Genomic DNA, 25,524 nt, shown 5'->3' with positions numbered 1-25,524 from the left:
ATTAACAAACCATTTTACCTTTTATTCCTCTAAATTTACAACTGATTAATATTGTTTTGAACCTCTTTGGCATGTATGGTGACAAAAGGAATGGCTATAAAATAATCGATGCATTTTTTCTTAAAAGATTAGGTACAATAGGTGTGAGGAAGAAGCATGGTGACATATATGGTGCAACACAATCTGTTTAGGTGCACTTTAGGGTCACATCTTATCTTAATTTTATATACACAAAAGCAATATGCTTGGCATTTTCTTGACATATTACATGGTAAATAAAAAGATTTGTTGGAATGGATGTGTATGGCATTCGCTAAAGATGTTAAGTTCATCTTTATGAAAGTATACAAGGCATCAAAATCCTTAATTGCAGGCGGGTCAATCAGTGGAATAGCCGGAGGTTGATCTTAAGAGACATAAGGTGTGGAGATTGCACGCTAGAAGATTATCTGGTCCTATTATAAAAATGTACTCTAACTCTCTTCATGACTATGGAAAAAAATGGAAATTAAATATACTTCATGCTACAAATTTTTTTTCGTTTTTGATATATTTTATTTCATATTACGTAACATGAGGAAATCTTGTTAACTAAACTATAAGCTTCGAAACATCATATCTTGATTAACGTTAGTTACCTTAACTCAAATATCGTGAGTCGAGGCAACCGATTGGCATATCATATAATTAACACGTGTTCATTTTATATTACACAATCCAGTTGTCTAGCATTTCAAGTTGCAACTATATTTAAATAACTGTTACAAAAATACATATATATGAATAACAATATGTTGAAAAAAGGAAACATGTAAGCAATGAATAGTAAATTAGCTTAAAAAACATAAACTTTTAGTTGAACCAAAATAGCCGTTGTAACATGCTAACTGAAACTTATACCACGATTGAACAATTTTTTTATTAGTACTTGGAAACATAATGATATCGATTAAAGTGATAAATTTTGGTGGACCACAATACCACATGTATAGTTTAATATTTAATTTCATCAATAATAACAAGTATTATAAATTAGCACCGCACGTGTCAATCTCTTTCAATTCGTTTTGTCACTGCTAACTATAGATTTATACATACGAACGACATCATTAAAAAATTAGTAGAGGCAAAGTCAACCATACACGTAGTTAAACCATGACACCGTTGATTTACAACAGATATTACTGTAAGTAATGCGTATTCATTCATGACAACTTGGCAGCTAAAACCAACAGCATAGTGTATGTTAAGTAAGCTTACAACGTTGCTCTAAAGTTCTTGGAGATCTTCTCTTCACATGATCTAACACAATAATCTTCAACAAGCTTAACGATCCCACTTTCATGATATCTAAAACCATATAATAATATAGTTTAAAAGAGCATAAAAAGCATCTTTAGGATTACCACAACATAAAAACCATGCCAAATGGTTTTTTTTTTTATTGTAGAAAGTAGAAACCATAAGTTTTTTGTTTAAAATACAATTTTATGCAGCTATAGCAATTTAACACCCCCCCCCCCCCCCTTTAAATAGAGGGAGTGTTTCACTTCAAACTAAGAATTTGAGTAAAGTAGACCGGTAGAGCTTTGTATTCATACACATGCGCCCTGAATAGACATTTGGTTAGGTTACTATGAATTATCAAAAGTTGGTTAAAATATGGAAATAAGCTAAATTTGCAACACCTAAGTCACACGACCTGTTATCATTTTGCACCCCTTTCCAAGAGGTTAAACTACTAGATCACTATCAAACAATATTTCGGGTCAACCATACTCCATATTTTATTGTTAAACACTAAAGAATAGTAGTTGTAAGTTGTTCTTGTACATTGTTCTATTGGTTCAATCATTTAACTTCCTAATTTGTTTGCTATTATCATTGTTGATCATGTACTTTGTTTAGTTTCATGCAACACCAATCATTGGCATAGGGTCGTACATACACTAGTCATATCTCATATATTACCTCATATAAGGATTTTTTTTTATCTTATGCTCGTTTTCATAGTTATCAACACTAATACACCACATAGGTAAGAATCATTTTTTCACATAATTTGACCTATCTGCTAATACCAATTGTGATTTGTATCATTTAGTAGGGGTGTTCACGGTTCGGTTTCAAACTGTGAAACCACCCAAACCGGTCATTGGTTTGGTTCACGGTCGGTTTTTTTTGTTATCTTTTGGTCGGTCGGTTTCAAACTTTTCAAACCGTAACGAACGGTTTGGTTTATGGTTTTAAAACTTTCAAACCGTATAAAACCGAACCGGACCGTGTGATTTTAATTTACTTAATCTTTTTTATATTGTATATTATGGGTATTTGATTGTCTAAATTTATGTCTGCTTTAGTATTTTCTTTGTATAATATATTGCTTGTTCTCTTGCATATCTGCTTCAGTTACTTCTATCGATTCTTTTTTTCTTGTTCTACATAATGATGATGTTTAAATAACTATATATATAAAACATCAAGATTATATATTACACTTTAAAAGTAATTGTTTGCCCGGTGTTACTTAGTTGGCCGTTCAAAAAAAAGTAATTGTTTTATTTAACAAGCTTTAATGGCTTTTATTATATGTATTTCATTTAACAGAAGGAAAAAAAAAGAGTTTAGTGAGTTAGTTTAACAAGCTTTAAATGACTTTGTTCACCTATCAATTTCATGGTGCTTATACAGGTCTCGAAATGGAAGCATATGCAATGAATCTTTGACAAGCCATTTTATTTTTCATTATTTTAGCCTAATAAAGCCCAAACCGTGAAACCAAACCGTTGATAACGGTTCGGTTTGGTTTTTGGAATTAAAAACCGTTACTAACGGTTTGATATACGGTTTGACTTAAAAACCATCAAAACCAGACCGTAAACACCCCTATCATTTAGTGGTAAATCGACATACATAGTTACACTATATCGTATAAATTCATATTTGGCCACGTAGAATCATAACACAAGGATATACATGTCCAAGTCAACATAACATTGGGTCTAATAAGTAGGTTAATTATCTTTATGCTAGAATAACCACCATTACCTAGCACAACTCATGCCAAATTTTAAATTCTGGTTTCTTTCAAAAATAAACTTTAAAACATATGTTATGATCTTCATACACAATTTATCTTCATCCGGCATGATTCCATAATATGAAACTAAACATAAGCTTCAACAACGATATGTTGACATATTTAACATGTATACAAGCGAACCCATCATTAAATTTTGAGCATAAGTGTCAAAGACACATGACACAAAGATCATAACTTAACAATATATTAAATACAAATCATGACATAATTGAAGAGAAAAATAGTCATTAACCATAGGCATAATATTTACGTCAATAATTCATATCATTTCACACATAGTTTTTTTAATTAGAAATGGGATTTTAACAATCCAAAATCTGACACATAAGCCAATAGTAATCCGTACTAACAATGCAACAAACAACACTCATAAAAACTCCTTTTGTTGCTATGAAAAATCCATTATAACAAAAAAAATGGCTTCATTTAACTCTAAGCCTCTAACTTTTATTTATGTTTACAACATTTAAATTTCACTTGTAGTAAGATTATCAACGATAATGAAAAACATTTAAGTTATGATTCACCAACACTTCTCCATGTTTTGATCTCACCCGGTTTTACTGGCTCCTCGCTGTCGTGTCGTTTGGCGGGCGTGGGGGTCGGGTTTTATCCGGTGAATCACTCAATAGGTGGACCGTTAGGGGCTCTGTCCTTCCGGACTAGTGGCCGGCTCGAGCTACCTTTAGCCAATGAGATCCGCGTACGGAGTACCTGCGTTACTTAGTTGGTCGTTAAAAAAAAAGATTATAGTTATGAATATCTAAAACATCTTTTTATAAATTATTTTATTTATTATTAAATGAAAGTAAAAAGAGAAATCACACATGAAATGAGATGAGGTGATTGATTGATGTCCAGTAAACTGATAAATTAGGGTTCCTAATCTACATCTAATCTAATCTAATCTAATCTATCATATAATAATAATAATAAATAATAATAATAATAATAATCCAAATCGATTTCACCGTCAACTAAATACCATTCTCTTCTCCGCCACTAGCTTGCTTTTTTTTCTTTCTGGATCTTCATCACCAATCCGATCCGATCCGATCCGGTAACATCTCCTCTTTCCGATCAGGTAACTAATTCTTCACATACGATTGATTGATTGATTGATTAATTATTGAATTATATTCGTTCATTAGGTTTTGTTACTGAAATTAGGTTTCAGTTACGTGCCAATTGACTGATCGTTAATTTGTTTATTATTAGCGTAATTTGCTAACATCAATTGGAATGTAACTGATAACTCATCTTGTAAATATATATATACATAGAGGAGATGTAGTTGTTTTCACTCATAGGTTTAGCTACATGCTCAATTCAACATTATAATTATATTATTTATTGCTTATGAAAATTTGCAACAGTTGAAGTCTATTTTTACTTGATAGTACTTTTTTTTTATATATACACACTTCTGTGTATATGAATTATAGATCTTATTAAATGCACCTTAATCTTATTCTGGAAAGGAAATGGATAGAATGCATATTATTTAGATTTCTAGCTTGAACGTTTGAACGCCCGGTTGTAGTTTATGAACCACATAATATGCGCATCGCATGATACGGTCTGAGATGATCTTATGCGTGATCAGACGTTTATTTAGTCAGGCTAGTGTTTAAGTAAATTGGGTCGTTGATTGCAATGGGTTTTGAGTTCCTCAAATCTGACTGATGAACAAATCTGACTATCAGTTGAGCAATAGGTTTGAGTATTTGAACAAAAGACCATTTACTGAGCAAATCTGACTAGAGATTATCATAATATGTAAGTTAACAAGTTCAAATAGTATCTATAAATAATTTCTGGTGTTTTTCTTTAAACTATTGGGATCAAAACCATCAGATCACAACACGCCTTATAAAACCAAGTGTATGCCTGATTTAGGCTGGCTAGCTGCTTTGTTTATTTTGGCGCCTTAGTTCTTTATCAGTAAGCTGCATATGGCGTCATGTTTTATGCTTAAAAGCAACATTTGTGTTATGTTGTGTCACTGTGTGTTATGTGCACACTCTAGTTTAGTAGTTTATCTCATTCTTCTTTAAGAAGATGATGTGAAATTTGATTCTTATTTTATTCAAATAATGACACTTTTGCAATTGCATGTTTGTTGCATGTTATTTATGGAAGCATAGGAATAACGTGCTACAACGTGATATACTCAAGCAATGGGGACTGAAAATCCTAACCGTGCAAATAACTATCAAGGATATACTGCTACTCCTTTTGCAGCTCCTCAAAACAACATGGCCATTTCATCATCATCTCATCCTGTGGCTGGATCAGGTGTCTCTGCTTTCAGGCCAACATCAGCCCCTGTTATGCCAAATACAACTCCATTTTCTTCTCCCGGGTCTGTGATTGGATCTGGGCCTCCTGGTTTTAGACCCATGCAACCAGGTGGTCCAGGTAGGCCCACTCCTTCATATGGCCCACCAACTACCGGACCTCCCAATGTGGGCCAGCCGGTTTTGCCTCCTCCAATGAGACCTCTACCTCCTGGCCAAGTAAATCGTCAACCCCAGATGCCACCTGTACCAATGGGATCTCCACCTCAAAACTTGTACAGTAATCCTCCAAGGTCAAACATGCAGTCAGCTCCACCCTCAACTGGACCACCTTACCCTGGCTATCCCAGTATACAAAACAGGCCAGTGAATCCACCACCACCTCAGCAGACCATATCTGCTCCTTTTTCTTCTCACCAAGGTGGTTATGGACAACCTCCATCAGTGACATCATCATCAGGAATGTATGGAGCTGGTCCCCCCTCAGCACCTCCTACAGGGGCCATGTCAGGTTTGGTAGAAGATTTCAGTTCACTTTCTTTAGGATCGGTTCCTGGATCTTTTGATAATGGGCTTGATACTAAATCATTACCAAGACCACTCGATGGCGATGTGGAACCGAGTTATTTTGCTGAGATGTATCCCATGAACTGTGATTCTAGATATCTCCGGCTCACAACTAGTGCTATACCAAATTCACAGTCTCTGGTTTCCCGTTGGCAGTTGCCTCTTGGAGCAGTTGTGTGTCCTCTAGCAGAAGCTCCTAAGGGGGTGAGTATTCGTTCATTTACTGCAACTAATGGATGTGAGATAGATTTGCTATTTGATAAAACAATAATTTTGTTTTGTACTGTTTATTGTTCAGGATGAAGTACCGATAGTTAATTTTGCAACGACAGGTATCGTTCGTTGTAGAAGATGTCGTACATATGTGAACCCTTACGTGACTTTTACAGACAGTGGAAGAAAATGGAGATGCAATATATGTGCTTTGCTTAATGATGGTAATACTCTTATTCCTTGTACCAAAACATGAAGTGTTTTTAAAATAGGAAAGTGTTGGTTAAAACAGTAATTTGACAGTATGTGTTGTTCAACCTTACATGTTTCTAGTTCTAAATCTGTTCATGTTGTTGTTATAAGGTTTCATCTTACCTCCAGCTATTTGATATCTTACACATTTATGCTGTATCTGTGTTTAATATATCTAGTATCAAATTATTATTTTATGCTGTATGGTCACCAGTTAATAGGCATGTGATGATGTGAACGATCCAAGCGCATAATGAACCGTTTGTGAATCGTTCGACAAGAAGTTCGTATATGTTTATTTATTTAATGAACGAACATGGACAGAAATTGTTTATTTAACTAAACGAGCAAACATCTGCCCATCATTTACAAGAACATGTTAATTTTATTTGTTCATTTACATTTGTTTATGTTCGTTTATTTAGGCTCATTTAGAATATGAACAAACCAACATGAACATGTTTGTGTTCTTAATGAACGGACATGGACAAGAAAATTCGTACGTTAAAATGTTCGTGTTTGTATGTTTGTTCGGATACAGTTAAATGAACATGAACATGAACAAGTCTCGTTTGATTCGTTTACTAGTTAAATATATCTTGATCATTTGTTGTCGTATATGGAATTTTGTTATAATTATGCTATTCTTGCTAAACAATTTCTATGGATATTTGCAGTGCAAAACGATTATTTTGCTCCTTTGGATGCCACTGGTAGAAGAACTGATCTAGAACAACGTCCTGAGCTTACAAAGGGTTCTGTAGAGTTCGTTGCTCCAGCTGAGTACATGGTTCGGCCTCCAATGCCACCATTGTACTTTTTTATGATCGATGTCTCAATATCTGCAGTTAAAAGTGGAATGCTTGAGGTAACCTTTTCTTTTGAATATATAATTAGGCCCGTAAACAAACCGAATGAACACGAACGGGCCATGTGCGTGTTTTTTTCTTTGTTAACTTTAACCGAAGACACGATCGAACACGAACAGTTATACAAACTTGATTTTCTTGTTCATGTCTGTTCGATAATAGTATAAACGAACTGTTCACAAACGTAATCAGACATAAACATGCCTATATAACTGTACATAGACGAGCAGATATAAACAATCGTAATTGAGCAAACACTAATTACAAGTAAATGTGAATATTATTATGTTGGGCCTAAAAATGTAATAAAACTAGACTAAATTGCAATGGGTGATTTTTTAATATAATGAAGCTAGACAAATTTGTAATAGGTTTAACTATAAATGAATACATAAACGAACAAATGTAAACTAATAAACATATATGAACGGAGGAATATAACTGAACATAGATTAACAAATATAAACGAACATAATTGATTATACACCTAAGAAATGTAACTACAAAAGTTAGTAGAAATCTGGTTTGTTTTGTTTTTCTAGTTCAACATCCGATTGTGACCAACAATTGGTATCAGAGCTTTGCTCATTGATCCAACCAGTTGTTACCTGGTCCAGAAAAACACTACAGCCACCGCCAATCACATAGGTCGAAGGTGTCGACCTGTTTACCAGCCATAACCCCTGTTCCAGCCCAGAATCTGATAAAAAACGAATCTGACCAGCAGTCCGTATGGCTGATTCAAGCAGCAGTACCACCGCAGATCGAAACTCAGTTCCAGCAGGTGTTACAATTAGAGAAGTTGGGGGAACAACATCGTACCAATGTCCGTTACTAAGTACAATGAACTATACCTCTTGGGCTATCAAGATGGAGTCGTTCATGGATGCCCAAGGAATATGGGATGCCATAGAACCACCCGAAGGAGTTGATGTGGATGTCAAAGTCGGGAAGAAAGCAAGGGCTTTCATCTTCCAGGCGCTGCCGGAAGACATCTTGTTGCAAGTTGCATGTCACAAGGAGGCTAAGGACGTGTGGAACGCCCTTAAAGTTCGGTATCTTGGTGCTGAAAGGGTACAACAGGCTCGGATTCAAACCCTTAATCGAGAGTTTGAATTATTGAGCATGAAGGAGGCTGATAGCATTGATGATTATGCTAGCAAGATTGGTGGGATCGTGTCCAAGTTCCAAACACTTGGAACGACGATTGAAGAAAAGGTGCTAGTAAAGAAGTTGTTGACTTCTGCACCAACCAGATTTCTTCCTATTGTTGCTACAATAGAACAGTATTCTGACTTGAATACTATGCCATTTGAAGAGATCGTCGGACGTCTCAAAGCATACGAAGAACGTATTAAACCCGTTGGAGCAACCAAAGACTCTCCGGGTCAGTTATTACTAACTAGATCTGAATGGCACGAGAAGCACAGATCTGAGGCGAAACAAGTCGGCAGAGGCCGAGGATCAGCTCCGATCAATCACCGTGGTCGTGGTCGAGGACTCGGTAGATTTGGCAGCCGTGGATGAGGAGTTAGACACCCCTCGAATAATAATCAAAGGCCAGAACATGTTGCTGATCAAAATAGCAAAAGGTGTTATAATTGTGATAGGCTTGGTCACTTTGTAGCTGATTGTCGGGCTCCGAGAAGAACCGAAGGCGAAGCTAATTTGGCAAGGGAGGATGATGATGCTACTTTACTAATGGTAAAGTCTACACAAGATTTGGTAATGTTGAATGAAGAAAAGGTGTTTCCTAGCGAATTTGCCAAAGATAGTACCGAGAAAGGCACTTGGTACTTAGATAATGGTGCAAGAAATCACATGACCGGTGAACGGATTTACTTTAGTGAACTCGATGAAAAAACGACAGGGCGAGTAAAGTTTGGAGATGGTTCAGCGGTTGAAATCTGAGGCAAAGGGTCGATTCTTCTGCAGTGTAAAAATGGCGATCAAAGACTCATTACTAATGTTTATTACATTCCAGATTTATGTAATAACATATTGAGTCTCGGGCAACTTGATGAGGTTGGATGCAAGACAAATATTGAGAACGGTTATCTCTCACTCTATGACCGATCGGGAGCAGCGTTAATAAAGGTCAAGTGGTCTCCAAATCGGCTCTATAAAGTGTGTCTTCATGTTGTTTCACCAACCTGTTTACTTTCTAAAATGAACGAGACAGCTTGGATTTGGCATTCTTGTCTCGGGCATTTAAACTTTGATGTCATGAGAATGATGACACAAGAAAAGTTGGTGATTGGGGTTCCAAGCATAAACCACAAGTCACAACTTTGTGAAAGTTGCCTGGTCGGGAAGCAACGAAGGCTTCCATTTCCGTCCAATGCCTTGTATCGAGCAAAACAACCTCTTGAACTAATACATGCTGATCTTTGCGGTCCTATTACACCTTGCACACCATCCGGCAACAAGTATTTTTTGTTGCTTGTTGATGATTTTAGCAGATTCATGTGGGTATACATGATAAAGTCTAAAGATCAAGCTTTGGAAGCATTTGCCAAGTTCAAGAAATCCGTTGAAGTTGAAACAGGTTATAAAATAAAGGCTTTAAGAACGGATCGTGGAAGAGAGTTTGTGTCTACAAACTTCGAACAATTGTGCAGCGAAGATGGCATAAATCGGTACTTAACCGCACCGTATACACCGCAACAAAACGGTGTTGTTGAACGAAGAAATCAAACAATACTTGGAATGACAAGATCGATGATGAAGGCAATGAAGCTGCCACAATGGTTGTGGGGAGAAGGTGTACGGCATTCGGTTTACATCGTGAACCGAACACCTACAAAAGCTTTGGGAAAGAAGACCCCGTATGAAACCTTAAAAAGACGAAAACCGAATTTGGGACACTTGAAAGTGTTCGGTTGTACTGCCCATGTTAAAATACCCATGGTACAATTAACAAAATTGGCTGATAGAAGTGAATCTATGGTGTATCTCGGGAGTGAACCGGGAAGTAAAGCTTATAGACTTTACAACCCAAGAACCAAACGGGTGTGTGTAAGCAGGGATGTTCTCTTTGAGGAAAGCAAGCCATGGAATTGGGCCAGAGAAGTCGAGACAAACGAAGAAGACTCAATCGAGTTCACTGTTGAAGATGAAACCCAAACCACCGGGTTTGGTTCGGCCCAGATTTCGCCCAATCAAAGCGAGATAGCTGCTGTCCAAAATGAACACAGCAGGCCTGGTTCATCTACTGTGACCAGCAGCCCAACAACAGAACGTGACAGCCCCTTGCAGAACAGTCAGCGGGCTGATTCAGGCAGTTCGTACAGCCCAGACAACCTGTTTGAAGACCAGAACAGTCCGAACAGCTTTGGACAGCCCAGTTCAAATGCGAGCCCAATTTTTAGCTCATATTATGATGACACTTCTACCCAAGGTGTTCGACAGCCGAATAATGTTTATTCAAGAACCCAATCATTGCAACAAATCCCGTTTAACCCACCTCGATTTGAAGACCCAGACCTATTGTTACTTAATGAAGAACCGGGTTCATTTAGTGAGGCCAAAGATAGCAAGGAATGGAGAATTGCTATGCAAGACGAATTAAATTCGATCGAGAAGAATGACACTTGGAAATTGGTTCAACCACCCAAAGGTGTTAAACCAATTGGTCTAAAGTGGGTCTACAAAGCCAAACGAGACGCCAAAGGTGACATAACCCGTTACAAAGCAAGACTTGTTGCAAAAGGTTATGTTCAAAAGCACGGTATCGATTATGATGAAGTATTTGCTCCGGTTACCCGAATGGAAACTGTCCGGTTAATTCTTTCTTTATCCGCACAAGATGGATGGGAAGTTCACCACCTCGATGTCAAAACCGCATTCCTGAATGGAGAATTGAAAGAAGATGTCTATGTATCTCAACCTGAAGGATTTGAGAAACCGGGAAAAGAACACCTCGTGTACAAGCTATCCAAAGCCTTGTATGGCTTGAAACAAGCTCCAAGAGCTTGGAACTCGAAGCTGGATGCAACACTAAAACAACTTGGTTTTACTCGTTGTCCAAGAGAACATGCTGTGTACAAGAGAATCAGCAAGGCTGGTTCGTTAATTGTGGGAGTTTATGTGGATGATTTAATCATCACAGGACCTTGTAAAGATGAGATCAATGCATTCAAAAGACAGATGCAAAATCGCTTTGAAATGAGTGATTTGGGTTTGTTAACTTACTACTTGGGAGTAGAAGTTAAACAAGACAAGAAGGGTATCACTTTGAAACAAGCTGGATACGCCACGAGGATTCTCAAAGATGCAAATTTGTGGGAATGCAATCCTACAAAATGTCCAATGGACCCAAATCTAAAACTTGGAAAAGATGAGGATCAAGAGTGTGTTAATGCCACTGAATATCGAAGAATAATTGGCTGTCTTCGATATTTAACACACACACGAACAGATATTAGTTATGCAGTTGGCATAGCTAGTCGTTTTATGGAGTCCCCAAGATCATCACATTCACAAGCTGTGAAACATGTGATGAGGTATGTAAAGGCACAATTGACTTCGGGATTCGCTACAAGAAAAATGGAGATGCAAAGTTAGTAGGCTATAGTGACAGCTCTCATGCGACTGATCGTATGGATAGCAAGAGCACAACAGGCATGGTGTTCTATTACGGGGGTGGTCCGATAGCATGGTGTAGTCAGAAGCAAAATACAGTTGCTTTGTCATCTTGTGAAGCTGAATTTATAGCCGCAACCGCTACATCTTGTCAAGCAATCTGGTTGAAAGGTTTACTAGAGGAGATAACTGAGAAAAGTGTGGAAGCTATAACACTACGTGTGGATAACAAGTCTGCAATCTTGTTAATGAAAAATCCAGTATTTCACGGACGAAGCAAACATATTGATACTAAGTATCACTTCATCCGAGAATGTGTGGAAAAGAATTTGGTGAAGATAGAGCACGTAAGTGGAGATGAATAGAAAGCCGATATTTTGACTAAAGCCTTACCAAGAGTCAAGTTTATTGAGATGAGGGAAATTCTAGGAGTTGAAGACCTAACAGCTTTGAAGAACGGAATCAAGGGGGTGAATGTTAGTTGATTCCGTGTTACTGTTTAGCTCGGTTTTTACCAGCCGGTAAAAACAGTTTTCATATTTAACTTTGGGTTAAAGTTTAGTAGTAAAAATAAAGCAAGTTGCAAGCCACTTGGACTGAAAATTCAGGTTGCTTATATAAGAAGATTTGTAGAAGATAACAAGTGGGTAGGATAAGGGTGTAAGACCAACATGTGTGTCAAGTGGATGTCTAAGTAGTTTTGTGGTTCCCACTCTATAAATAGAGGGGTTTGTTTCTTTGATTATGAACACACTAAAAAAATCAGTCTTGTTATATGAAATATAACTACAAAAGTTAGTAGAAATCTGGTTTGTTTTGTTTTTCTAGTTCAACATCCGATTGTGACCAACATACACCAATAAAAAGTACACGTGAACATTAATATGTTGGGCCTAAAAAGGTAATAAAACTAGACTAAGTTGTAATGAGTGATTTTTGAATAAATAAAACCACGCAAAATTATAATGGGCTAACATTAAATGAATACATAAACGGACAAACGTAAACGAACGAACATAAATGAACGTAAAAGAACTAGCTAAACAATCATTTATGAACCTAAGTGACTGGACGAGACGTGTTATGTTCGATTGTTAAACTAAATGAACAAAAAGTTCTGTTCATGTTCGTTCATTTAGTAAATGAACTTCTCGTCGAACAGTTTAAGAACGTTTCACTGAACGTTTGGTTTGCTTACAAGCCTATATATAAACCAGATATCAACCCTTGGGATTTTACCTTTATACATATAACCTATTGATTATGTTTTCTCATTGTAAATTTTGTTTTACAACTAGATTTGGGTTCATGTTAATTGAGTTGTTTATTTATTTTTTGCTTGTGTTCTTAGGTGATGGCACAAACTATTAAATCTTGTTTGGATAGTTTACCAGGCAGCACGAGAACACAAATTGGTTTCATAACGTTTGACAGCACAATCCACTTCTACAATATGAAGGCAAGTGATTTAGAGTTTTGCTGACTGACTGTACATTAATTTCTTATCATAACTTTGATTGATGTTGACCTTGAACCATTGTTTTACCTTTTTCCAGTCATCTTTGACACAACCTCAAATGATGGTGGTATCAGATTTGGATGATATTTTTGTTCCATTGCCGGATGATCTGTTAGTCAACTTGTCAGAATCCCGAGTTGTGGTGGAGGCGTTTCTGGATAGCTTGCCTTCTATGTTTCAAGATAACTATAATGTAGAATCTGCTTTTGGGCCTGCCCTTAAAGCAGCTTATATGGTTATGGTAAGCTTTTTTTGACCTTGTACTATTCAGAATCTTCATGAGTGACTTCATTGTATCATCATCTACTTATTTCTGCGATGTAATTATGTTTTCTTAACGTTGTTTTACGGTTGTGAAACTTTGTTTGCATCATGTCATACACGTGGAGCAACTGGGTAAAGGTGGCAATTTCGACTCATTTTTAGTTAGGTGCAGGCCTATAAATGAATCAAACGTTCGGTGGGAACCATTCGGTATGAAGTTGAACGAACGAACATGAACAAAATTTTTGTTTATTTAGTTAAACGAACGAACATGAACACGTGTATTGTTCGTTCATTTATGTTCGTGAATGTTCGTTTACGTTCATTTATGTGTGTTTGTTTACGTTTGTTTAAGTTCATTTGTTAATATTCATTCAAATTTTTTTGGTTCATTACAACTTAGTTTAGTTTAGCTGTAATAATTTTTTAGGCCTTACACATTGTTCTTCACATTACGTTATACTGTTAACAAACGAACATAAACGAATGTGCGCATGCTCATTTTATTAACAAATGAAGATTAACAAGCTTTCGTGCAATCATTCGTTTGGTTTGGTTCGTTTACAATCCTAGTTAGATGGGTTGCTTGGCTATGTTGTAGTTCTCCAATGGGTAATATAGAAAAGTATTGCTATAAAAGCAAGTCAAATGGTGCGTAAGTGCCCAAGGTGTACTCTTAATGATAATGCCTTATAACCATTTATCCAAACACTTGGATGTTTATTGAAATAATATAACTTTTGTGATCATCTTTGATACTTGTTAGCTGTAATATAACAAAATTTAAGATGTTAATAATGAATTGACTATTATTATTCAATACGATTCTTTACAATATATAAACATTACAAGGAAACCCTAGTTAACCTAATAAGGCCATCTGCCCTAATCTGATTATACATTCCAATACATGCAAATGATACAAAAGGGTTTACTTGTTGATGCCATTTTGCTGTCACGAGTTAGTTTACTTGTTGGAAAAGATGTCTGCTTTTGTAGTTTTACAAAGGCTTTTTGAGCTCTATGTGAAAGCTTGAGTTTTAAGTGTTACATTAGTGAACTTAATTGCAGGTAAGTGAAAAGTAGTGACCTTTTGGTAAGATGTAGTCACATCACAATTTAATGGTTTACAAAAGTTCAAGCTTTAAGTGAAGATTGAGTTTTGAGTTAAAAATTAGTGAACTTAAAATATGGATGGTGATTGTGCATCTCTTATATTATGTCAGTTACATGACCCGACTAATAGTTTTGGTGTAATGTTGCCACATCACTAAGAAGTTTCTTTGGTCCGTGCAGAGCCAACTTGGAGGGAAGTTGTTGATCTTCCAGAGCACTCTTCCTTCACTTGGTGTTGGTCGTTTGAGGTTGCGAGGAGACGATCTTCATGTCTACGGAACAGATAAAGAACACACCTTAAGAATACCAGAAGACTCGTTTTATAAACAGATGGCTGCTGATTTCACCAAGTTTCAAGTTGCAGTGAATGTATATGCGTTCAGTGACAAGTATACTGATGTAGCCTCACTAGGTATGCATTGATTGGGGTCAACTTCATTCTACACTCTTCACAGGTTGAAACTTACGCCTAACGGGTCAAACGGGCTAATTTTCTATATAACTAAATAGGAAATGGGTCATGTATGTCAAATGGGTCAAAATTACATTGTTTTAAGGCTACAACCTTCTAGTTTTCTTTTTGTTTAACAAGTATTTGATTATTAATATAGTTATAATATATTTTTTAATTGAAACCGAAATAACCGAACGAAAATGACCAAACCCAACTGACGATTTTGTTTTTGTTTTGTTAAAAGCCGAGTTCTCGGTTCGGTTTTGCATGTATCAAAAACCAACCGACCAGACTTTTATAACTAAACCGAATCTGTCAAAACCATATAAACCAGTTTATTTTTTTTATTTAGGGTTTATACTTTTTATTTTTAAGCATTTTATAAAAAAAAATAGTAAGCGGTGTAACCCAAAAGTTGTAGGCCCAAACGTATGTCAACCAAATCATCATTAATTAGCAAAAAAAATAGGCTCAAAGTTTCATGCCCAAATTCATTATTCTGGGTCCATTTTTTGGCCCAAAAATTTCAAGCCCAGTTGACAAAACCGAACTAAAACCATTGTGGAAACCAAAAACCGGAAAATCTAAAAATTAAATTTTGGTTTTTTGTTTGCTTTGGGCCCAAAATCGACCCATGCACACCCTAATTTTTAAAATTGGTAAAGAATTGTTTGTGGGTTAAGCTTTTGCTCAGATATTTGCTTTGTCTGTTAATAAGATCAAAAATGTTTATTAATTACATGCAGGTACTTTAGCAAAATACACAGGTGGACAGGTATATTATTATCCAAGCTTTCATTCTGCGCTTCACACAGACAAGTTGAGACATGAGTTGACTAGAGATCTCACTAGAGAAACTGCTTGGGAATCTGTAATGCGTATTAGATGTGGGAAAGGTTGGTCTAACTAATTAAAACTGTATCCTGTAAACAAAGCAAACAAACACGAACGGAGCATGTCCGTCCTCGTTTTTTCAACTTTAATCGAACAAACAATTGAGCACAATTAAATTAACAGGTTTTCTTGTTCGTTCGTTAAGAAAATGGACATGTTTGTGTTCATGTTCGTTTATGTTTGTCCGTTAACAATATACACGAACGGTTAACGAACTAACATACCTTAGCATATTCGTGTTCATTTGTTTAGCTTTAATAACCAAACAAATGATCAAACATTAAAAATTAATTTGACATGGTTTTCTTGTTCATGTTGTCCGTTAAGAAAATGAATGTGTTCGTATGTTAACACTTACCGGTATGCAGACGATATACAAATGAACATGACTGAACTAAGACCCGTTAAAAGTAATGTGAAGAACAATGTGTTGGCCTGCTGGGCTTAAAAAGTTATTAAACCTAAATTATGTAGTAACGGGCCAAATATTTTTGTAAATGAATATATTTACGACCAAATATAAACGAACTGAAGCAAACCAACCTTCACGAAGATAAAAGAACGAATGAGGCATGTATGTATTCATGTTCGTTCATTTAATTAAATGAACAAGTTTTTTGTTTTAATTAAATAAATGAACATAGTTGAACTCCCACCCTGAATGGTTTAACAACGCTTCATTGAATGTTTGGTTTGTTTACAGGCCTCACCGTATGCTAGTTGCAAATTGTTGCTTCTAGCAAGGTTCATTTCTATATTAAATAATTGGTAGTTTTTTCAGTAAAGATATTAACTTTTTAAATTTTTTTTCTAGGAGTACGTTTCACCTCATATCATGGGAATTTTATGCTTAGATCCACAGATCTAATAGCACTTCCTGCTGTTGACTGTGATAAAGCTTATGCAATGCAGTTTGCTCTTGAAGATACATTGCTTACAACTCAGATTGTGTATTTCCAAGTGGCTTTACTGTATCCTTCACTTCTTTTCTTTAGGTTCTACATATGGTAATAATTTATTAAGTTCAAACATTGGACAAAAATGTGATGATGGGTCAACCCAATTAGTTTTAACCATACCCAACTTCTTGACCAGCTCATTTCACTACCAATATTTTATATAGTTGTAGCTTTTAGTATCGAACATTCTTTTTTGCTCTTTTTTTTGAAAAAAAATCTCCTGTTATCATCATCAAATATGTTCATGAAACATGCTAGTTCATGATCTTTGTATCTTTTGCTATTTCTTTTACATATATGAAAATACTTAACAGCCAAAAGATATACTGCATCTTGTGGCGAAAGACGTATTAGAGTACACACTGCTGCAGTATCAGTGGTTACAGATTTAGGAGAGATGTACCGCCAAGCGGATACCGGTGCTATTGTTTCTTTGCTTGGTAGATTAGGTAAAATAATTTCTCTCCCTCTCTCTCAAAAAAGTAAAGAAAAATGGAAATTTGAGAAATATTATATGCGGCGGGAATTTTTTACATGTATATCTACAATCTGACCTATCAAAGCACGTGCGGAAGTAATTTACATTATCAAAAAATACTTTATATTGAATACAACTTCGTTTTTAATAAAATTTATATCGGAATGTTGAGAAAAAGAATTAAACATGGCTGTGCATTTTTTTAAAATAATGAATAAAAAGTTATTAGCGAATATATAATTAAATAATAAATGAAATATTATAAAAATTGGTATGGGTTGATGATGTATATTATTAATAGTATAATGGGTGGAATTGAAACTTAAAAATAGATAGCAAAATGCGACTGGTTAACTTACTATTGATGGTTTACAAATTGTTATATAGCATCAAGAATTACATATAAATATATAAAAAAAGAGGGGCATATTTGTAACTTCAAAGAAACCTACTTGTGCATAGTTCTTCAATCACTTGCAACATATATACACATATATGTATAGAGTTTATGGATAGTAAAATGTAAGTGGGTGAAGGGGCATATTAGTAATTTAACTTCTTTCATAATTGTGTATATATATAGAATATGGTTTGAGTTACAATACTAATTCCAATAATATTAACTGTATATCTGCAGCAATTGAAAAATCTTTATCATATAAACTGGAAGAAGCCCGTAATGCAATTCAACTGAAGATCGTGAAAGCCCTAAAAGAATATAGAAAACTCTATTCGGTGCAGCATCGTGTGGGAAGCAGGATGATCTACCCAGAATCACTTAAATATTTGGCTTTATACGGATTATCATTATGTAAATCGACTGCACTTCGTGGCGGGTATGCTGATGCACAGCTTGATGAACGGTGTGCTGCGGGTTTCACCATGATGGCGTTACCTGTCAAAAAAATGTTAAAGCTTTTGTATCCTAGCTTGTTTAGAGTAGACAAATATCTTGTGAAGGTATGCTATACTCCTGCATTTGATCTATTTACTTTAGGCTTGTAAACGGACATGGACGCAGCATGTTCGTGTTCGCTGCTTAACTCTAACCAAACACCGGATATAAGTAAACGTGAACATCAATCTGCTCAACAACAAAGTTAATAAAACTAGTCTAAATTGTAATGAATGATATTTTTATTTTATAAAACTAGACTATATTGTAACGGCCTAATAAAGTTAAATGGATATATAATCAAACGTAAACCAACGAACATAAATGAATGTAAACGAACGATACACGAATTCTAATGAATGAACGTACGCAGCATAAATGAACTAACGAAACATGTGTTCATGTTCGTTCGTTTATTAAATAAATGAACTTCCCGTCGAATGGTTCACTAAGCGTTCGGTTCGTTTACAGGCCTATAATCGATCCATTTAACTAAGAACAGGTTGATTTCGGCATAAATGAACTAACGAAATATGTGTTCATGTTCGCTCGTTAATTAAATAAATGAACTTCCCGTCGAATGGTTCACTAAGCGTTCGGTTCATTTACAGGCCTATAATCAGTCCATTTAATTAAGAACAGGTTGCTTTCGGGTTTCTTTTTCAAAACATTTTAGAGTGTCTGATGGTTTAAATGTTTAGCCTAAATGGAAACTGGCCAAAAAGTTAACTTTTGTAAAAATGACCTGTTTTGACCCCTTGAACGGGTCTATTTTTGCCACCTGTACTGTTGTTAATATTCTTTTTTGTGGGTCTTCTATATTGGGTGATTTGTTTATTTGCAGACGCCTATTGCGGATGGTGAATTTGGCAGAGTTTGTAAACGGATGCCCCTTGTTGCAGAGAGCTTAGATTCTAGAGGAATTTATATATTTGATGACGGTTTTCGTTTTGTTGTGTGGTTTGGTCGCATGCTTTCACCAGATTTAGCCAGGAATCTAGTTGAGGAAGATTCAGCTACAGACTTCTCAAAGGTATGCTGTTTTTAAACCTGTATTTTAATTGTTCTATTATTAGGGTGTGCATGAAACTTAAATAACTGAACTGAAATAAACGAATCCGTTCCATTAATAAACTGTTTGATTTTTTGTTTTCTAGTAGAGCGAGTTTATGGTTCGTTTTTTCATGTAGAAAACCGAAAAAATGAACTGAACCCATAAAACAAAAAAAAATGACTTTTATATTGACTTTTGAATGTTAAGCAATCTATAAAAAATTAAATAAATGGTGTAGCCTAGAAGTTTTAGGCTTAAATGTGTACTAATCAGGCATTAATTAACAAAATATTGTAGACCCAAAGTTGTAGCCCCAAATTCATTATTTTAGGTCAATCTTTTTTGGGCCAAAAATTTCTAGCCTAAACATAGCCTAAAAAACCGAATCTGTTTTAAAATCGAAAACCAGGTCACAATGGGTAAACCGTAAACCTTTAGGGCTGGTCAAAATGGTTAAAATCGTGTTTTGGTGACGAGCCAACATTCTTTTGTCCTCTTTTTCATCATTTAAATAAATTTTAGATAAATTTATGTTTATAAAAACTATTACTAAAATAATCGTCCAGTCACTTTTAATAGGAAATTTAGGAGGTTCCACAAAGTTTTGAGCAACTTTTAAGCCATCCGAATTTTTTTATATGCTATGGATATTGTTTTTGTAAATTAACACGTTAGTTAATTTCTTTAAAAGTTCTTACACGGATGGTCCCTGTGGTTTGTCATATTGCATATTTTTTACTAGCGGGTAACATTGATGGTTCTTATCAATAAATTCTGTTAGATTTTCTGTTAAGTTTTTGTAAAATGACTAAATACATTACTTTTTCTGAAAGATCTTTAAGAAATGGACAAAGTAACTGTTTGCTGGTCAATTTAATCCAACTTTCACTGTATTGGTTGTGCTAAAAATAACCCAAGAATTCACCTGTTACCCAACCCACTTATTATCGATCACATTTCTCAAGAATCAGGTTTGTGTGACGGAACGCAACAATGAAGTGTCGAGAAAGCTAATGGGGATTTTAAAGAAACTTAGAGAAGCCGATGCATCATATTATCAACTTTGCCATCTTGTGAGACAAGGAGAACAGCCCCGTGAAGGTTTTTTTCTACTCGCAAATTTAGTTGAGGACCCGGTTGGTGGTATGAATGGTTATGCTGACTGGATACTTCAGATACATCGACAAGTACAGCAATAACGCGTAATAAATAAGGTGAAGTTGCTACTATTTTTTTTTGTTTTTTTAAGAAACATTGCTGTGTATTTTTGAATTTCTTTTCTTTAAAGCTGATTCATGGGTGTGCATGAAACCGAAAAAACCGAATCCATACAAAATCGACGGTTTGGTTTTATGTTTTCATAAAAAGCCAACTTTCTGTTTGGTTTCGGTTTTACATGTAATAAAAGCCGAAAAACCTAACCAAAATAACTGAACTCGAATAAAATCGATTGTTTGGATTTATGTTTAGATAATACCCAACCTTTTGGTTCGGTGTCGGTTTTGCATGAAATAAAAACTGTAAAAAGCGAGCTGAAATAACTGAGAATCCAAACAAAAATCGACAGTTTGGTTATATGTTTTTGTAAAAACAGAACGGTTTCGGTTTTGCATGTAATAAAACTGAAATAACTAAACCCAAATAAAAACCGACAGTTTGATTTATGCTTTCGTTGAACCCAAATAGAAAAAAACAGACTTAAAACCACTTTCTTAGTATGCATTAAGACGCGCTACAAGAAAATTACTTATTCTTGCAGGGAACACGCAGTTGCTGGTTCACTATTCATAGATGTTTAAGACAACGAGAACAGTTTTTTAGCCGGAAAGTTGGGTAATTTATCAGACGTAAGTTTCATCAATTTGTGTGTTTAATTCACCATGGATTCTATATTTCAGTGGGCAATATGGTTATTTCTTGAGTTGAGATTTCGATCCAAAGTAAAACCGTTGTTCATTGATTGATGCATTGTGATGGAAGTTAAGAACCGAGGACACTTTGTTGGAGAGACGTTTTGTAACGTCCCAACCCGGAACAGGCTAACGTGTTACTATTACAGATATCAAATCAACGCCACAATCCAAAATACAACAAAAATTAATGCAACCTACGTCATATTATTAAACAAAATGAATTAACCTTTAGAAACTTTAACTTCATTTTTTTATCTCTCATCACTAAAATACCCAGAATCCCGGATTACCTGAAAACAAAATAAGAAAAACAAAACAAGAAAACACGGCTGAGCCAAAAATTGCCCAGTAACGGAAAGAACAATAGTATAGGTAAGGACAGACGTAAGAGAATAAATATACGAACTTCAATTCAAACTCGAAACCAAACTTTTTACCGAAACATATACTTAGTAAAATTCGGAGGTATGAACCGACACTTGGCCAGAACATAATCAAACGCATACGGAATCATATCAAAAACATATCATAACATATACACACAACAAATCACGTGACTACACATATCAAGAACTCAAAGTCACGTGAAACGTAAACACCCATGAGCCAAAACAGAACAGACTGGTACTCAGCTAGCTAGTCCATGCACCAAGGAGACGATGTGGGTGGCGTGCACACATTGTTCCATCTCAAACAGAAGTCAGGAGTCAGGAGTCAGAAGTCGGAGCTAAGATCGATCTATACGCCTCTAAGTGGCCAAGGTACTACATGAGTACTTTCAGAGACGCCGTGAACTTTGATTACGCACTGTCACGATAAGTGCCATGTCAGGAGTCAGGAGTCAGGAGTCGGAGCTAAGATCGATCTATACGCCTCTAAGTGGCCCTAATACTTCAAAAGTACTAGTTAGAGACGCCGTGAACTTTAATTACGCACTGTCACGATAAGTGCCATGTCGTTGACGCCCCAACGACAAGTCAGAAAATGCTCGGGTAACAGAGTACTAAAACTAAAAACATATAACTAAAATATATTATATAAAATAACTGAACTCAAAATATAACCGACGCGTAACGAAAATCCGTACTACAAAGTAACGGAATAGATTCAATACTATTAGTAAACGAGAACAAAAGCCGCACTACGAAGTAACGGAATATAATTAATACTAAGAGGAAACAAAGACGGAAACCGTACTACCAAGTAACAGAATATAAATAATACTAAGAGTAACAAAAACAGAAACCGTACACTACGAGAACGGTGAAAACAATATAAAGCTAAAAGAAGAGAAACACGGAATCCGTACCTTATACGATGAGTACAAACACAGTGAATAAGTACTTCTTAACCGACACGCGATCCTACAATATTCCATTGCAACTTAGATTATATTTTGGTATTCATGTACTAATTAAATATTTGGTGTTGTTTACTGTATATGTATCGATTTACACTATAGCTAATCAATCCAGTAGTTATGTTATAAAGTTTAACTGGGATTGCATCTCTTTGAGTTTTCAAAAGATATTTTATAAAGTAGTTTATTTAAATACCCCATTTGCATATTTTTACATAATATTAAGCAGTATATTATCACCAGTGCTTTGTCAACTTTTCCAAAACACCTTTAAGGTTGGTTATAGAGTCCAAGACACCTTATTTATTTATTCCTTTAAAAAAAAAAGACAATCAGTTTGGTTCGCAAAGTGTGGTTTTAACATGTAACATTCAGTTTGAAAACAATTGAATTAACAAATGATCATAGGGTGAAAACTGTTTCCAAAAATTATTAAACCTTGCTCCATGCATCTTTTAACACATTAACTTTATATTTTGGGTAATTCGTTCAAAACGGTAGAAACAAAACAGAGAACATAAATCAATCGCGTGTTAGGCTGTTACCTTCGATGGTGGCTACAACGACGTGGATTCATGGCGGTGACACTCAACGAGTTCCCGGTGACAGCGACTTAATATAGAAAAGTGGAGGCGAGCGGTGGTGCGTGGCTACCAGCGGCGTCGGCGAAAGCTCGTGTAGCGGTGGCTGCGGCGACACTCGTGATTCCGGTGTAGGTGGTATAACTCGGAAAAACTTGCGGTAGTTCTCCGACAAGCAGTGGTGATGGCTAGCTCCGGCAACTAGACGATGATGACAACTGACACGTACTCGGCAGTGGAGGCGGTGGTACAGTTTCCGGCAAATTCACGGGGCGGCTGCGGTGGGTGTTGGCGGTAGAGAAAAGGTTAAGATTTAAGGTTTTTGGATCAATGAAAATCGTTGGAATGTTATCGTGTGTGTGTATATATATATATATTAAACGAGTTTGAAACTAAATCAAATCCCGATATAGCCGTATGATTTGTTGTTCACGTTTTCACCTGAAAGAAGATAGAAGACGTAGGTGCTCATGATTCAAATTGTGTTTTAGGAATTCGCAAAACTGACCCTTGAACTTTCTTTTTTTTTTTTTACAAACTTAAGTAATTTACGTTTTAACCCTTATTTTTAACCATCATGTACATCTTATTATTATTATTATAAAGTTCGGTTAGTCGGCATTAACATTTCATTATTTATCACATTCGGTTAGTATACTTTAATATCAACTCGTTAATATTCAACATATTAATTCATCATTTTAATATTTTAGAGTTATAAATTTTAGTATATTACACAGACGCTATGCATTCTAGTTATAATAGTTAAAACAACACATAATGTTATTGGTTCTAAAGTATCCAGAACCAAATTGCAGAATAAATACTCATATATGTATGGCCCCTGTATATGTATATATACAGACTATGATCAGATATATAAAGTGTAGGCATGAAAACGAAACGAACGTTCGGTGAACTGTTCATGAACAATTCGGCGGGAAGTTCATTTATGAAACTTATACCACACATAACTATTATATATATATAAATATATATATATGTGTATATATATATATATATATATATATATATTCTTGTTAACACCTACTGATGCTAGCATTGATCAAACTTGCACATTAAGAGTTTGCATGACAACTACTTTCAAAACATTTGTTTTCCTCTTTTATCTTTCTTATTCATCTTACCATTTAATTTATATATACATAAAAATAAGGATGCATGAGGTGTGGGTGTGCAGGTTAGACCTCAAAACAATCTATATTCACCAATTTAGTATTTCCAAAATCCCTCTTATTCCATGAAGAGTTTTAAAACGTATGACATAGAATGAAAGCTTTCCCTTACTCGATTAATCAATTCCAATTTATATAATTGCATAAATTAACTATTCTAAATTTTGAATTTATTTATAGCTAGCTAGATTACATACACCAAACTTACAAAACAATTCATATTAATTCAGTTATGATTTATACTTTTAAGCTCAAGCTTCACCTAACTATAAGATGATAGCAATCTTATTATAACAAATTATGTGAATATGCACTAAAGCAATTTCAACAAACAGAATCGTAATTTATTTGTTTTACCACTTTCTTCGTACACAAAATCTCAGATTTATTATATAGGTTAAGTCGCCGGAATAAATCGAACTCACGGAAGCATGTTAACAGAAAGCGTAACAGCAGAGGGTCGGAAGTCCTTACCTAAAAGGGTCGGCATAAGATATAAACGACGACAGACTTTGACTTAAATGGCATCGGCAGGAAGTAATGGTGTATGTCTGTGTGACCATCAGCAGCGTCCGCGAGTGTTTGTTGTTACAGGTGTGATGGTGTGTCGCTGGCTGCTGTTGGAACTCACGGTTATTAAATGCAAAGCAAGGCATATATGAGGAAGAAGAAACGAGGAGTTTCAAGATCAGAATGAAAGGTAGAGACTATTCAATGCCAAAAGCGTATTATAGATTAGCAACGAGGAGTCATCATCCGATTCTTTAGTTAGTTTGTTGCAAATCATTATAACAAAATATCTAGTGCCAATTTCAAATACATATATATTATTATTATTAATAAATTTTGTTTTCAAATTACTTATAACCCAAATACGTATATAACTAAAAGTCCTAAATATCAATTGCTTTAATTATTTTAAATTTTCTATGTGTTACACGTTTATAAGACTA

General features: G+C 35.3%; 1 protein-coding gene across 1 annotated transcript; it reads left to right on the top strand.

Moving 5' to 3' along the window:
* Positions 1–4,163: 4,163 nt before the first annotated feature.
* LOC143613356 (protein transport protein SEC24 A-like) lies at positions 4,164–21,530 on the top strand. Its single transcript, XM_077087082.1, has 14 exons — positions 4,164–4,187; positions 5,251–6,174; positions 6,269–6,407; positions 7,113–7,303; positions 13,240–13,347; positions 13,445–13,648; positions 14,968–15,199; positions 15,988–16,137; positions 16,950–17,106; positions 17,416–17,543; positions 18,210–18,532; positions 19,312–19,500; positions 20,487–20,735; positions 21,281–21,530. The coding sequence occupies exons 2-13, from the start codon at positions 5,284–5,286 to the stop codon at positions 20,718–20,720; spliced, it is 2,946 nt and encodes a 981-aa protein (XP_076943197.1). The 5' UTR covers positions 4,164–4,187; positions 5,251–5,283; the 3' UTR covers positions 20,721–20,735; positions 21,281–21,530.
* The last annotated feature ends 3,994 nt before the right edge of the window (positions 21,531–25,524 follow it).

This window comes from Bidens hawaiensis, unplaced genomic scaffold (assembly GCF_021521415.1).
Source record: "Bidens hawaiensis isolate Kalapana, Puna unplaced genomic scaffold, B.hawaiensis_p1.1 tig00037192_1, whole genome shotgun sequence".
NCBI lineage: Eukaryota > Viridiplantae > Streptophyta > Magnoliopsida > Asterales > Asteraceae > Bidens > Bidens hawaiensis.
This window is presented reverse-complemented; position numbering and strand designations above follow the sequence as displayed.

Coding starts and splice junctions, on each gene's coding strand:
- LOC143613356 (XM_077087082.1), top strand. CDS start 5,284: ATGGGGACTGAAAATCCTAACCGTGCAAATAACTATCAAGGATATACT. Junction 6,408..7,112: donor ATGTGCTTTGCTTAATGATG/GTAATACTCTTA, acceptor GGATATTTGCAG/TGCAAAACGATTATTTTGCT. Junction 13,348..13,444: donor TCCACTTCTACAATATGAAG/GCAAGTGATTTA, acceptor ACCTTTTTCCAG/TCATCTTTGACACAACCTCA.